Here is a 13027-nt window from a genome sequence, read left to right on the forward strand (position 1 = left end):
AGCAAGATAACCTGTTGAAATTATGGTCCTGCACTTTACAGCTCTTAATAAACCTCCTGGCAGCGTGTCTCCAGCTCAGGTTCCCAGTCTGCTTATACCTTTAATAGTTGGGGGAATTAAGTCATCAAAGTTTCATCTACCTGTCTGACTTCAGCCAGAAGTACAACTTATTGGCCTGCATAGTTTTCAAAACGGTTGCCTACCTCCCTTGTCATTTAGTTTGGAGTGGAACTAACACAAAGGTGCCTGTTTATTGAGTCTTTAAAATGCCAAAATCTGCATTTACAGGATGTTCTGAGTTGTCTCCAGTGGTGGGCGTACTTTAGGGAATCACAGTGCAAGCTATTAAAGTTAAAAGAAATTAAACCGAGATCTACTTTCAACTTCCACTACTCATTGGTGTCATAGGGAGCACAGGTGTGGACTCAGAACTGGGCTTGAGGTAGCACTGCCAATTTAGCAGCTACTGCTGGTTCACAGCCTCAGCTTCCTCGCCTGAACTATGGGAGTAATGTCTGCCTTGTTGACGTGAGGGGGAAACGGGATAAACACAGGGAGAAGGCAGCTGGCACAGCTCCTGTACACTCAGTGTCACCCCCTCTTCTTTGCAGAAAGGGTTGATGATTTGTTGCATTTTTCTGGTTCAATTCACATAGTGCTTCCATGGGGCCGATTTTATTTAAACGCCCATTTGTGTGAGTGATGCTTCCAAGAACCTAAGTGTGTCTGCAGCGTCCCTTAGTAACTCGCTGTTGTTGGAGCTGACATTCCAAGGGCAAGTTTTCAGAATTCATCTGTTGCTCTGCTTTCTCCTAAGTTCGAGGATTAAACCGGGTAAATCATGAAAAATATTTAGACCCACATCTAGTACTTACCTAACACTGAATAAATACTAGATATCACTAGTAATCTACATTTCTTCCCCCAACCCCAGCCTCACAGGATGGGGGAGGGGTCCTATCTCCACTGCGGATCTGAGGCTCCCCTTCTCATCTGCAAAGTCAATGCCCTTCTTTGCTTGGCCTCGTCCTTAAAGGCTATTGTGTCCTTAAAGGCTATTGTCTTGTCTTCCAGATCCTGTCCCCATCCTAAGTCTGAAGTCAGCCCTCCTCTGCTGACAACACTCAGCTGAGTCGTGGTGCTCCGTGAACCTGTTTTACTCTTCGACTCGACTCTCGGGTGCTGGGGGGGTAGACCCCGAGGCTTGCTGAGGCTGGGATGCCCGCAGTACGTCACAGCGTTGGCTGGGAAGCGTCTGCTGAGCTATAACTGAGTGTCATCTTGTTTTTCTGCCGCTTGGCCGATTGAGCAGGCAGAAGAGCTACACAGTTGAGAGTTGTTAGGGTCCAGTGAACACTCTTCCTTAGGGTGCCACATAATTGCTAGGCAGTAAACTTAGGTATTGGGCTTGGGGGTAGGGTTGGTAGCAAGCAGCCAAATAAAGGTTTGAGTCAAGAAGATGTTCTTTTAAACAGTCTTTAAGAGGGTCTTAGAGGGTCCATTTCTCTGCCAACTTCAGAGGACATCAGTCACCTTTAACCATGACCTCTGGGAGTCCAGTGAGCTGGAAAACAAAGCAGGAGGCCTGTTGGCCACACCCTAAGGAAGGGACTTTATCCCCCCAAAACCTTAATGCTTAAGGTAAGTCTGCATAGTATGAATCTGAGATTCTTTGTATGAGAAGATGCAAAAATTACTGTGATCACGAACCATTCGGTATGTAACGTAAACAGTTATTAGCATGAACATGACCACTAAAGAAATCTCCGTTGTAAAGACACAAAATAATCTACAGTTTCTTTAGCAATGCCTAAATAGCTTTCATTCCATCTCAGGTTAGTCCCATTGTATGCAGGACCTGGTTTCTGTATGAAAAGTGGAGCAATCGTTCCGACTCACCATCCACAGCAGTTGAGAAAAACTAGTAATGGAACTAATTGCAAAGCTCCTGCCTAAAATCCAAAGAATTATACAATAATCACAGTAATCATCTGTCACTAAAAGTATTCCTGTCTTGGTAGGTTGTAAGTAATACATTTTCTCTTTACTTAAGTATCTCTTTACTCTCTAAATAATGCATTACCCACTGCATTTACAGTCTCCTGGCCTGCTTTTCCGAGTTTTAAATTAGAATCTGGCCTGCCCACGTGAGCGAACACCTTTCACCTCAGGAGTAATAGCAAGCGATCTTTAACGACAGGATCTTGAGATTTATGGTTTGAGCTTCGAGGGGACCGTCAGCAGTGTAGCAGTTGAGGAAAAGAATCCTCGCACCTCATTTCTTCATTCAAATGAATTCACCAAGTATTTCTTGAGCCTACACTGGGAGCCAGGCAATGTGTTACAAATACGATACACCTTAGAAGGCCACACAGTCGTGGAAACTAATCATTGTAATGCAGGCCATAAAAGTTTTATTGAGGTTCTGCAGGAAATATCTTGGTAACATACAGAGTAGCATTACCAGCTCTGCCTCCGCAGGAGGGGCGTGGAAGGTGTCTTGGTCGCTTTACCTGCAGATCACTGAGCCCCTTGTAGCTAGCTGGAACAGAAAAGGATTTACCTGGCGAGCTGGCTGCTTGCAAATTTATTGGGAGGCCTGGAGGAGCAAGCTTTAGGCTGTGTTTCCAGGAATAAGTCTCAGAAAATCGTTACCGAACCGGCCTGCTGAGGGTGCGGTTACTCACGCAGTGGGCAGAAAGCAGCTCAAAATGGCAAGTGCTGCAGCTGTGGGCGACAGAAGCACACTGTCTCAGCCGGGGCCCAGGCTCCCGCAGTGGAGAACCTCACGCAGCCTCCTGATCCCCGGTACGCCAGCTCTGATTTCCTGAAGGAAACCAAACGCTCTGTTACTGATTGCTGGCAGGAGTGTGTCTGCTCCCCAGGTCTAGTCCCAGCTCTATTTTTCAGTGTTATTGTTGTTGGTTTTTTTGGTCTGTTTGGTGGAAGCTGGGCCTCATGGGGAACCCAGGTTGTAAGGAAACCTGCAAAATATGCTCTTTAGAATTAGGTCCTGTAGTCTTGTGTGGGCCCTGCTACCTGAGGGTGGGAGGGATGGGGGAACTGGTCTCCACTTTCTGCCTGCAAGGCAAGGCTTCTTGGAGAAAGACAGGTTGATCCAGACTGGAGGGATGAGTGAGGATCCACAGGGTGGCAAGGGGGGCATTCTGAGCACAGAGTTGTGAACTGTGTATGCGGACCAAATAAAAGAATTCAAAATAACAACATGAGACATAAAACCAGATGCAGTAAGAGACGAGTAGGGAGAGGCACAGGGGACTGATTTTGAAGGGCTTTGGACTTCTGGCTTTCAGCTGTAGGTAGTAGGGGAACACAGAAACGTTTTGAGTGTGTGTGTGTGGGAGAGCAAGCAAGGATTAACGTTCCTTGACTGTTGGGTATGCTATTACCATGTGTGCCAATAAATGTTCAGCACCTGGCTTTCCGGGGAGGGGGGGGAATTCTTGATTTGTAGAGTATACCAATTCCTATGCTGTAAATACTCCCTGCATCACCTATTTCCAGCCACCAATGTGATAGCACTGAACATGGAGTTTGGTTCTTGGGAGCTGGTACCAGCTGATGCCAACACTGTCTATGCCATATGGGTTAATTCTCAAAACAATCTCAAAAGGTGTACAGCAGTTCAACTTCACCAATAGTGCTAGAGAGACAAGTGTTTTGCCCAGGGTTATACAACTAAGCAGTGGCTGAACTTTGTTTTAAATCCACGTCTGTTTTCAAAGCCAATGTTCTTTCAATAAGACTGTGTTGTCTTCAGAAGAGTACTATGGTCTGATCTTTATTTTGGGAAAATTCTTCTGGCAGAAATATAGAGCAGGGGTTGGTGTTGTAGCATGAAAGAGCTCTAAACAATTCCACAAATCAATAGGTGCGTATATGTGTTCCAATAGTTTTTTATTTGCACGAGCAGGTGGCAAGTCTGTATGGTACACAGGGGGACTGGAGGGAAGCAAGGCCAGAGATGGGGAGATCTCATAGAAGGCTGTTAAAGAGGGTGGATGAGTAGTGATGAGGCTGAGCCAAGGCACACCACAGTATCTGGAAGCCCAGACATGTTGAATGAGTTGCAGGATACAATGTTGGGCATTCCATCTTCTTCTTCTTATTATTATTTTTACTCTGAAAGGCAGGGTTACAGAGAGACAGGGAGAAGAGAGACACACAGAGAGGTCTTCCATCCACTGGTTCTTTCCCAGATGGCTGCAATGGCCAGGGCTGGGTTGGGCTAGGCTGATGCTAGGGGTTTCTTCTGGGTCTCCTAAGTGGGTGTAGGGACCTAAGCACTTGGTCCATCTTCTGCTGCTTACCTAGGCTCATTAGCAGGGAGCTGGATCAGAAGTGGAGCAGCTGGGACTAGAACTGGCACCCATATGGGATGCAGGTGGCACCTACACCACTATGCTGGCCCCTGGTCTTCCATCTATTACACGGGAAAGGAGAGGGGGCAGAGTTATGAGTGTGAAGTCAAGGATAATCTCCATTTCTGGTTTGTAACTGTGAACTTGGGTGGTGCCATTGGCCAGGACAGATTTGTAAGGAACAGGTTTCCTGGAGAGGACTTATGTGTTCAGTGTGGGTGCCTTGACTTCAAAGAGCCTGTGGTATGTCCAGATCACAATGTCTGGTAGACATGCATGAGCCCAGGAGACAGAGCTGAGCTGGAGCAATCAGTATGGAGGAGGTGGTAGCTGAAACTGGGGCTGAGTCTCCGTTTGCCAGGAATATAGAGGAATCTGAGAATAAGCCGGGGCAGTAATGGAGCTTGAGAGAGACAGGGATAGACTGGAGGAGAACCTTGTCTAGAAAAGGTGAGGGTGGTGTGAGCTTGTGAGAGAGGTCACAGTGTTAACTGCCAGAATGGGCAGCTGCATCCCACTTCTGCAATGGACTGTTTTCTCTGCTGCCATGCTACCTCCCAAAGATGGCGCCCAGTGGTCAGCCCTCTTTGGAGATGGCCTCAACTGCAGAGAATTGCTGGATCCTAGGTCTGTCCCCTTCCTGGGGGTAGCCCATAGCCACAGATCAACACAGTGGTATAAAGGCCCAGCTCGCTCTTCCAACCTGGCACAAGTCTGAGGAGCCATCGCTGCTCTAGAGTTCCCTGTGGGGTTGGCTGAGACCTATGCTGGCAGTGTGCTCTGGCGAGCTTCGCCCTTTGCCCAGTCCTGCTTCCTGTCATAGGTATTGGAGCCATGTGCATTTCCCCAGTGAACATCCTGCTGGCCAGTCTCCACCTGCTACTCGGGGAGCCCTGCATGTGACAGGTGGTCTTTCTCTTGTCCTCCCCCCCGACTGCTGCTCTTGACTGTGGCTGCTGAATTATACAATGTGGAGTGAGCAGCCCCAGGCCCACCTGTCCACTCATCATCCTACAGCAAAGCAGCGAGGCAGGTAAAAACCAGACCTGATGTCTGACTGAATAAAGCTTTATTTTAATGCAAAATAAAACAAGAAAAATTTATTTACTCATATATAACAATATCCAAAATGTTTTTTTATCCCCCCTCCCCAGCCCCGTGGTACAAATGAGATCATCTTTAAAATGTGTATAAAAGAATTCATTCTTGATCCTCATATGCCAAAATCTGACTTCACATAATTTATCTTCAGAAGTTAGTAACCGACTTGGTATCACAAAAGCACAGGAAATACTACAAAAAGTGACAATAAAACAACACAGTTTGATGATGTTCCAGTCACCTACAACACTGCGGATGAAGCAGGAGAACATTTTTTGAAGGAGCCGAGTCCACACACAGGCTAGGAGAGTCTTCGGGGCTGGTTCACTTCCCACTCCCAACCTGGTAGACAAACCCTGCTTTAAAAGTCAGGCTGTGTGTGATTCTGCGACTATTGTGTGGACATGAAGGAGAGTCTCGCTTAGAAGCAGTGGCTGCGTGTGACAGTCTAGGCTTATTTTAGGTACCTTTTTTTCTGGTGACTTTGTAAGGATAGACTTCATCGTCTCCTCCTAAGTCAGTACAAAGCGGGAGTGCAAAGAAATCCTCCTGTGGCTGTTTCTGATCCAACTCTCCCCTGCGTAATCGCTCTAAACCTGGACTTTTTGTTGCTCATGGACTCAGAAAGCAGTAGGGTATCTTCCCAATGTAGGACCAATTTGCAGGCCACTCATAGATTTCAGAATTTAGCGCCAATGGGAAGTTTGCAGATGCGTGTTCCTCTACAAAACAAATGCGCTAGATTTCTGTGTTTTTCTTAAATCTGATGCTCTTCAAAGCACTGAATGTTGGGCTTGCAGTTTAAGGGGAAGTGAATGTCCTTTATATGGACCCCAGGGAAAGCAGAAAGAACCTCAGGATCTTCCCAAGGGGGACCCTCCTTCAGAAGATAGCTTGCTTCAAGATTTTCATGACTCTTTCGGAGAGATAACGAATCTTGTTTTAATTTTATTTAACTGGTAGCAAGAATAAAACTACCATGAAGTCTCCAATCTCCTTTCCCTGGAGGTGTTCATGGTGTTTCCTCCATAGACAGCAGTGGGTCTCTGGATCCCTACCATGCTCTTGGTGATAGGATCTTTGCTCCATGCTATGTGTGTGTCTGTGTGTGTGTGTGTGTGTGTGCAAATACTTTTATCTAAAAATCTAAGAATAAAGAGCTTAGAATAAAATTTTTCCCAATTTCTGTTTGCTACTAAGTCATGATTTAAGAAATTATTTGTTTTTGAACTTGCTTTTCATTTACTGAGCTAATATTGTGGAGAAACAGTGTGCGGTGGATTAATGAAAATGTGTTTCTTGCCTTTGAGGAAGATTGAATTCTCCTGCACATAGAAGTTTTCAATGTTCTGTTCTCTTTCTTTTCTCTTGTACAAAGGGAGAAAAATAGGGCTCCTTAAAATAGGGACTTGAGGCCAAGCATCATTTTGAGGCCTAAATGAGCAGCCATCAGATCTGCAGCCAGCCAGGTGCACGTGGATGGCTTGGTAGCTGGATGTGCCACTCTGTTCTGGGAGGGCTATTCGAGTTCTGAGCTAGGAGGAGTCAGTTGATTATGTTTTTGCAAAGCTTTGTGCAAGACTGTAAAGAATGTGGGGAAACGCTTTCCTGTTCCTGTGTACCTACTGATCATAGCCTGATCTTCCAAATACTCTAAAAAGAACCTGTTCTCCTAAATACTGAGAATGAGGCCATAACCTCTGGGTGCTGACAGTGGGGGCAGGGGGTTAATACCCAGACATGTATAAAGCTTACATGTGAGATCTTAATTATTGCTTGGCTTAATAGAGCCTCTGTCACAAATATAATGTTAGCTTCTTTAGGGCAGGATCAAATAGGGCATGGTTACATTTCAAGCATGAGAAGAGGACTTAAAAAAATCTATTTTTTCTGTTTGCTTTCATGGCACCTTCACATCACCCTCAGGATTAGCAACTATTATATTGACTGTGTATAGAGCATAAAAGCATGTCTCAGAGCAGCTTACCCTGAGCCCGTGTGTAAGAGGTATTGTGCATTCTTCCTGCAAGGGTTATTCCCCCTAGACACAGTCTCACCTCACACTGCCACCCCTGGCTGCCCTTCAAGTGGCCTAGCCTTCACCCAGAAGGAGCCTTGTGGCTTGAATACATCCAATAGTCTAAAGAAATCATTTTAAAATACAAAGCATACTCAAGAACTAATACTTCATGCTTCTAAATGCTGCATTGTGCTCATCTTATTTTCTTCTTTAATGTTTATTTGGCTTAAGGGGGAAGGCATCATGCAGTGTGTTGGCGGGGGAACCCTGTTGCTCACCTGCTCCATATCTCCAGCTGAGCATGGCCTAAGATCCTCACCCTCTTTGAATGAATAAACAATCTAAAGGTGCCTGGCTGAAGAAAACTGACAGAGGACAAAAACACCTGACAATCTTTTTCCCAGAGAGCCACAGTGACTGTGGTTTTAGACTACAGTCTCTCCGGAAGTACCATAAATCGTGCTATTTCTGTCTAGAACCAGCAGTTGCATCATTCCTGGGAACAGAATTCTAGTTGAAATAATAAAATAGTTCAAACAGGGCTAGCTGGATATTCTATATATTCAATAATACTATAATTTATTAAACCCTGCCAGAGGCATTTTAATCTCAGCTGGAATATGTCTAAATTGAAGTCCAGGCCTTTTTTTTTTTTTTTTTGAGGGAATGAAGAAGGAATATGAAAAGGCAAAGTAATTCAAGAGCCACTGAGCAATTCAAATTGTTGCCTCCAAGTTTATTGTTTCTTCTGCCTGTATTCTTGTTTGGGTCAGGTTGTAAGCATTAGATGTTCTGCTTTTGAAGAAAAGAACTGTGATGTGTTGTACTTCAGAGCTTTAGAGGGTGAGATTTCGGCTTTCCGAGGCCAGGAGATCTTCCTCTCTCCCAGTTGGGGACCCTGGCCTTGCCTTGACATTTGTTAATGAAAAAGTGCAGATGCAGCTTGGTTTACCCTGATGGGTCCTCACCTCTTCCTTCTCCTCTTTCCAACCTTTCCTCATCAAACTTCCCAGGAAGTATTTTTATCTTCCATCCTGGTAATCACACGTTTGAACACATGCACACATGTACACAAACACCCTCCATCATTCACTTCCATTTACTACCTGCTGGTCACCAATTTCCAAGGGCCTCAACCAGCCCCTCGGTGTCCCTGAGTGCAGACGGGCACTGTTGGATACAGAGTGTGGAACTGGCATCTCTAGGGTATTGCTTCCCTGGCAACCTCTAACTAGCTGGCCCTATGTTGCATAAGTATACTTTAGCCCTTAGTCTTAAAGTGGAGGCCCCATTAAAATAATTACAGGCAGAAGATTTGGGGGTGACTTTGAAACCAAGTATCTCCAAGCTGTCATGCCCAGGGAGGAAGGAAGGTGAGGACCATGGGGTTTTAACCATCTTCCCCTGATCACCTTAGCCCTCAGGAGTATTCCTTCTGGTAGCTTTGACTAGCCCTGCACGTTCTCTCCGGACCCTCCATACTGTATTTTACCAAATGTCCTATCAGAAGTGAGGAAGCAGGTGAAATGTTTACAGCAAATGAGTGGTATCAGCAGACCCAGAAATTGCAGAGATAGTTGAAACAGTCATCTTAGTACAAAACACTTCAAGGGGGGTCACTGGTCATGTTTGCCATTGTTTTTTTTCCCTCTAAGAACACACTATACTCAAGATGCCCACATCTGCAGTCTTGCTACTCTTCCAACCTTTAACTCAATGGCCCCAAGGAGGGGCACTGAGGCTAGTCCAGAATCCTGCTTGGCAGGGACTCCCTTGGTACCACCAATTCTGTGTGTGTGTGTGTGTGTGTGTGTGTGTGTATGTGTGTACATGGGCACAGGTTACCTCGCCAGGCAGGCAGCACAGAATAGATCTCCATTGTAGATTGCTTCTTCAGTGAACTGAACAATCCTGAATGCTCTATAAATACCAGATGGTATTGTTTCTATGACCCCAGCTTTCCTTTGATTCTACCCTGATGCATGATCTCTCCCGCTTTCTTTCCTCTCTGGTTAGCAGTCAAGCGTTGCAACCCAAGTGAGAAGTGGCCGATTGGTACCATGGAGAGTTCTTAATAGGAAGAACGTCTTAGGGTGGAGGAAGGGTGAGGTTAGTGTTAGGCGTCTTCCTTTCTGGGCTTGGCTGATCTTGGTGGTGTTCAGCTATACTGCTGCAGTCATGGGGTTCTTCTGCCGGGGGTCCTGGGCTCGGTAGGGGTACTGGTCTGGGCTGCCCCCTCGGGGCCCTGGTCTGCCCATTTCTGGATAGCCTGGTACTCTCTGGTGTGGGGGAGGGGAAGGTGGAACATCCTGTCGGAAGGGTCCTTTGTGCTGGGGGGCTGGCGGGGGTGGGTAATACTGAGGATACCGGAGATCTGCCACCCTGAGATCCGGGGCGCAGGGGTAGCTCCCTTTGGGAGGATGCATGGGATGAGCCCCTGGGTAATACGGAAGCTCCCTTTCCTTGTAGAGCCCTCGAGGTGCGGCTGTCAGGTAGTCTACAGGATCCGCTGGTCCTCCCCTGGAAAGACAAGAAGAGACAAGGGTCAGCAGTGGCCAAGCTGGCTGCATAGGCGAACAGCACGGTCCTCAGCCTCCTTGGCAGTTGGCAGTGGCCATAGGCTGGGTCTGGCAATGCCACGAGAGCAGAGGAGATGCAGTTTTCTTTAAAAAGAGAAGGAAGCCTCTGCCACCCTCACTCCTTCCTGTTGGCCACGGGAACAGCAGGTCCAACCACACGGTGAAAGCTGAGACAGGCAGAGCAAGAAGGCAAGTGCCTGGGTGTCACCAAGTCAGTCAGGGCCACTTACACTCAGATTGGTACATGAGAGAGGAATACACGTTTAAAAAAATTAAATTTATTTACTTTCAAGGAAGATATCTTTCATTTCCTGGTTCATTCCTTCAATGACTGCAAAAGCTGGGGGCGGGCCAGGGCCAAGCCGGGAGCCCGTGGCAGGGGTTCAAGTACTTGGGCCATCACTCACTGCTTCCCAGGGTACACATTAGCAGGGAGCTGGAATCAGAAGTGGAGCTGGGACTGGAAGCCAGGCACTCTGATGTGGGATACGTGTGTGCCAAGCAATGTTTTAACTGTGTGCCAAACACGCACCCCAGGAATAATTTCTATCTTATTTATACTTTCTTATGTTGGCCTGTATCATAGCAGTGGAACTAGTTTCCAGAAAATGCAATGAGTTTGGCTCTCTTAAGGCTTAATCATTAAACCAGCCTCCTTGCCTCGTGCTTCTTTACCTCTCTGCTGCCTATCTTAGTTAGAAATGCCAGGGTTCTTGGAGTGGCCAAGTCTCTATGGATTGCGCTCCCTGTCTTGTGAATCTGGGAGGTGTTCTTTCAACAGGCAGTAATCTGATCTAACTCTGGGTGGCTGCTGTCACATCCTGTGTGGAATAAGTGTGCCTTCCCTTCTCTGTAGCCCCCAGAAAAAGTGTCAACTCAGAGCTGGAAATGACCCACCCAGAACTTTGATAAAAAGTCATTCTACTGCAATGTCAGGTAGTGCCACCAGGCCAGTAGCAGAGTGGGACAAACCAAACCAGCTGTCAGGTGTGGGCACACAGGTGCAGAGAGAGAATCAAGACTAACAGGAAGTGGCCGTCTGTGGATCCCTCTGGGAGGACACAGCATCTTCGGATCTGTTTGCCATAACGGAAGCAGTCTGTCTCCAAACAATGTGCAGATGACTGCTGCTTATCTAGCCTGGGGTTAAGCAGACAACTTCTGTTTGCAGTTCTTAAAATCCCATAAACCTTCTGTGCACACAAACACCATCGCCACCACCCCCGGATCCTTCCCATTTGTTACCAGTCCCCCTTTAGGGTCTTTTAGAAAGGAAAATGGCAACCACAATAATTAACGCAAAGCTCTCCAGTCAGAGTCCAGACTGTGAGGACCCTTGGAGAAGAAATGACAGCATTGTTAAGAACACAGTGTCTGTGGTTAATCAGGTGCTGTCGGTGGGGGTCAGAATCCCCCCCCCCCCCGCCTCCACCGGGGTCTGCGGAGCAGGATGCTAACACAGCTCTGCGAGTTCTGCCAATCAAAGAATATTTGACAAGCTCCCCCTCCCCGTCCGCGTGCCTGTGGAAAGCAGCCCGTGAACACATCCGTAAGGATGAACGATCGAATTCTCACTCGACTTTTTTGCGTCTTAATTTGGCCATGTATAATAATGAAAGATAGATCCTCAAGCTTGGGGTAATTTGGTTAGTGAGAGTTTTCAGATAAAAAATTAAATTGTTTGCGTACAAGTTATTACAGCATCAGCTGCTATTATTCAATGCAGTTTGCTTTGCTCCGTTTTAAATTGCCCATGACAAATAGAGGACAGATGCATAATCTGTCACTCCAGCCCTGGGAAACCAAGGGGCCTGCATTTCACCTTTCCTTGCCTTTAAAAGAATTTCATTTCTGATTTAGAAAACTTACAGCACGTGTTATATCTTCTATCGCAAGAATTTTTAAAGTCTCCTACCCCCACCCCATGTTCATTCCTATTTCCTTTTGGTTCATGTTGGAGATTTCTGAAACACTTGGAAAAAAAAATCCTTAACCTGTGCTTTCTCTCAAAATCCACTGAAGGTATTTCTCTGCATGAAGTGAAACATGTGGTTTTTCTGCACTCATTTTAAGCCCTTAGGATAAATCACTGACATTTGCAACATACACACACATTATCTGCCCTAAAATGAACATACAACCACCGGTCCCTCCGGACTCTCTTAGCATGAATGCTTCCTGTTTAAAATGGAAAGAGAGAAAGGAGGAATTCCAGGCCTTGGACTCTTAGGGTCCTATTCTCTCCCCAGAGATTTCTCTCTTTTAAAACAGAACATTATAAAAGACAGGCACGCCTTGTGTTTTTTTTTAATTTCTGGAGAGAGAATCCAGATCAAGTGGTGACGGGGCAGAAGTCGCCCTGAGCGATCCTGCGACAGCACGGGCTGCGTGGGTGCAGCGGCACCCGCACCTTGCCCTGTGCACGGAGAAGGGCGGCGTCCCCCGGGTGCAGACGGGGCAGCCCACGGAGAATCTTGTGGCCCCATCTTGTTCCCTCAGAAGGGACATTACGTGTCTGGCAGTTTGCTTGCTTGTGGCAGAAACCAAGTGAGGTAGCTGTTCTGTGTCAAGAAAGGAAATCATGGAAACTGTCTTTTTTGTAGAACTCATCCGTGGCAGTTATTGTTTTTAATTTTTCAGAGAGAAGAAAAACAATGAATTGGCCTATGAAAACACTCTTTAAGGTTCAAAGAGAGCTGGAAGAATTTTCCTCTCTTTGGGGCTGGTGTGTCGCTGCTGTTTATAATAATGTTTTACTCAAAATTGAGCGCTTCCTACAGACATTGGCCAGAACTACTTTTAAGGTCTTGTGAACATTATTGTATGCGTTTCAAAGAACAGCTTTTAAACAGGAAACAAAACCTTCCTCGTTAGCTCCAAATAAAGGAAGACGACGACGAGGGGACTGACATTTCAGCTGTGTTCATCTAGAGAGTCCCTTTTCA

At 46.4% G+C, this 13027-nt stretch overlaps 1 protein-coding gene across 4 annotated transcripts in view; it reads right to left on the reverse strand.

The window, feature by feature from the left end:
* Nucleotides 1–5434: 5434 nt before the first annotated feature.
* The window catches only part of PARD3B (par-3 family cell polarity regulator beta), a 1145366-nt gene continuing 1137773 nt past the window's right edge, over nucleotides 5435–13027 (reverse strand). For all 4 annotated transcript variants that reach the window (XM_089330006.1, XM_089330005.1, XM_089330004.1 and 1 more), the window contains one exon: nucleotides 5435–10023. In XM_089330006.1, coding sequence (XP_089186132.1) covers nucleotides 9666–10023 — 358 coding nt within the window. In that variant the 3' untranslated portion in view covers nucleotides 5435–9665. The remainder of the gene's footprint in view (nucleotides 10024–13027) is intronic.

This window comes from Oryctolagus cuniculus, chromosome 3 (genome assembly GCF_051225735.1).
Source record: "Oryctolagus cuniculus isolate XC-2025 breed Fujian yellow rabbit chromosome 3, ASM5122573v1, whole genome shotgun sequence".
Taxonomy (NCBI): domain Eukaryota; kingdom Metazoa; phylum Chordata; class Mammalia; order Lagomorpha; family Leporidae; genus Oryctolagus; species Oryctolagus cuniculus.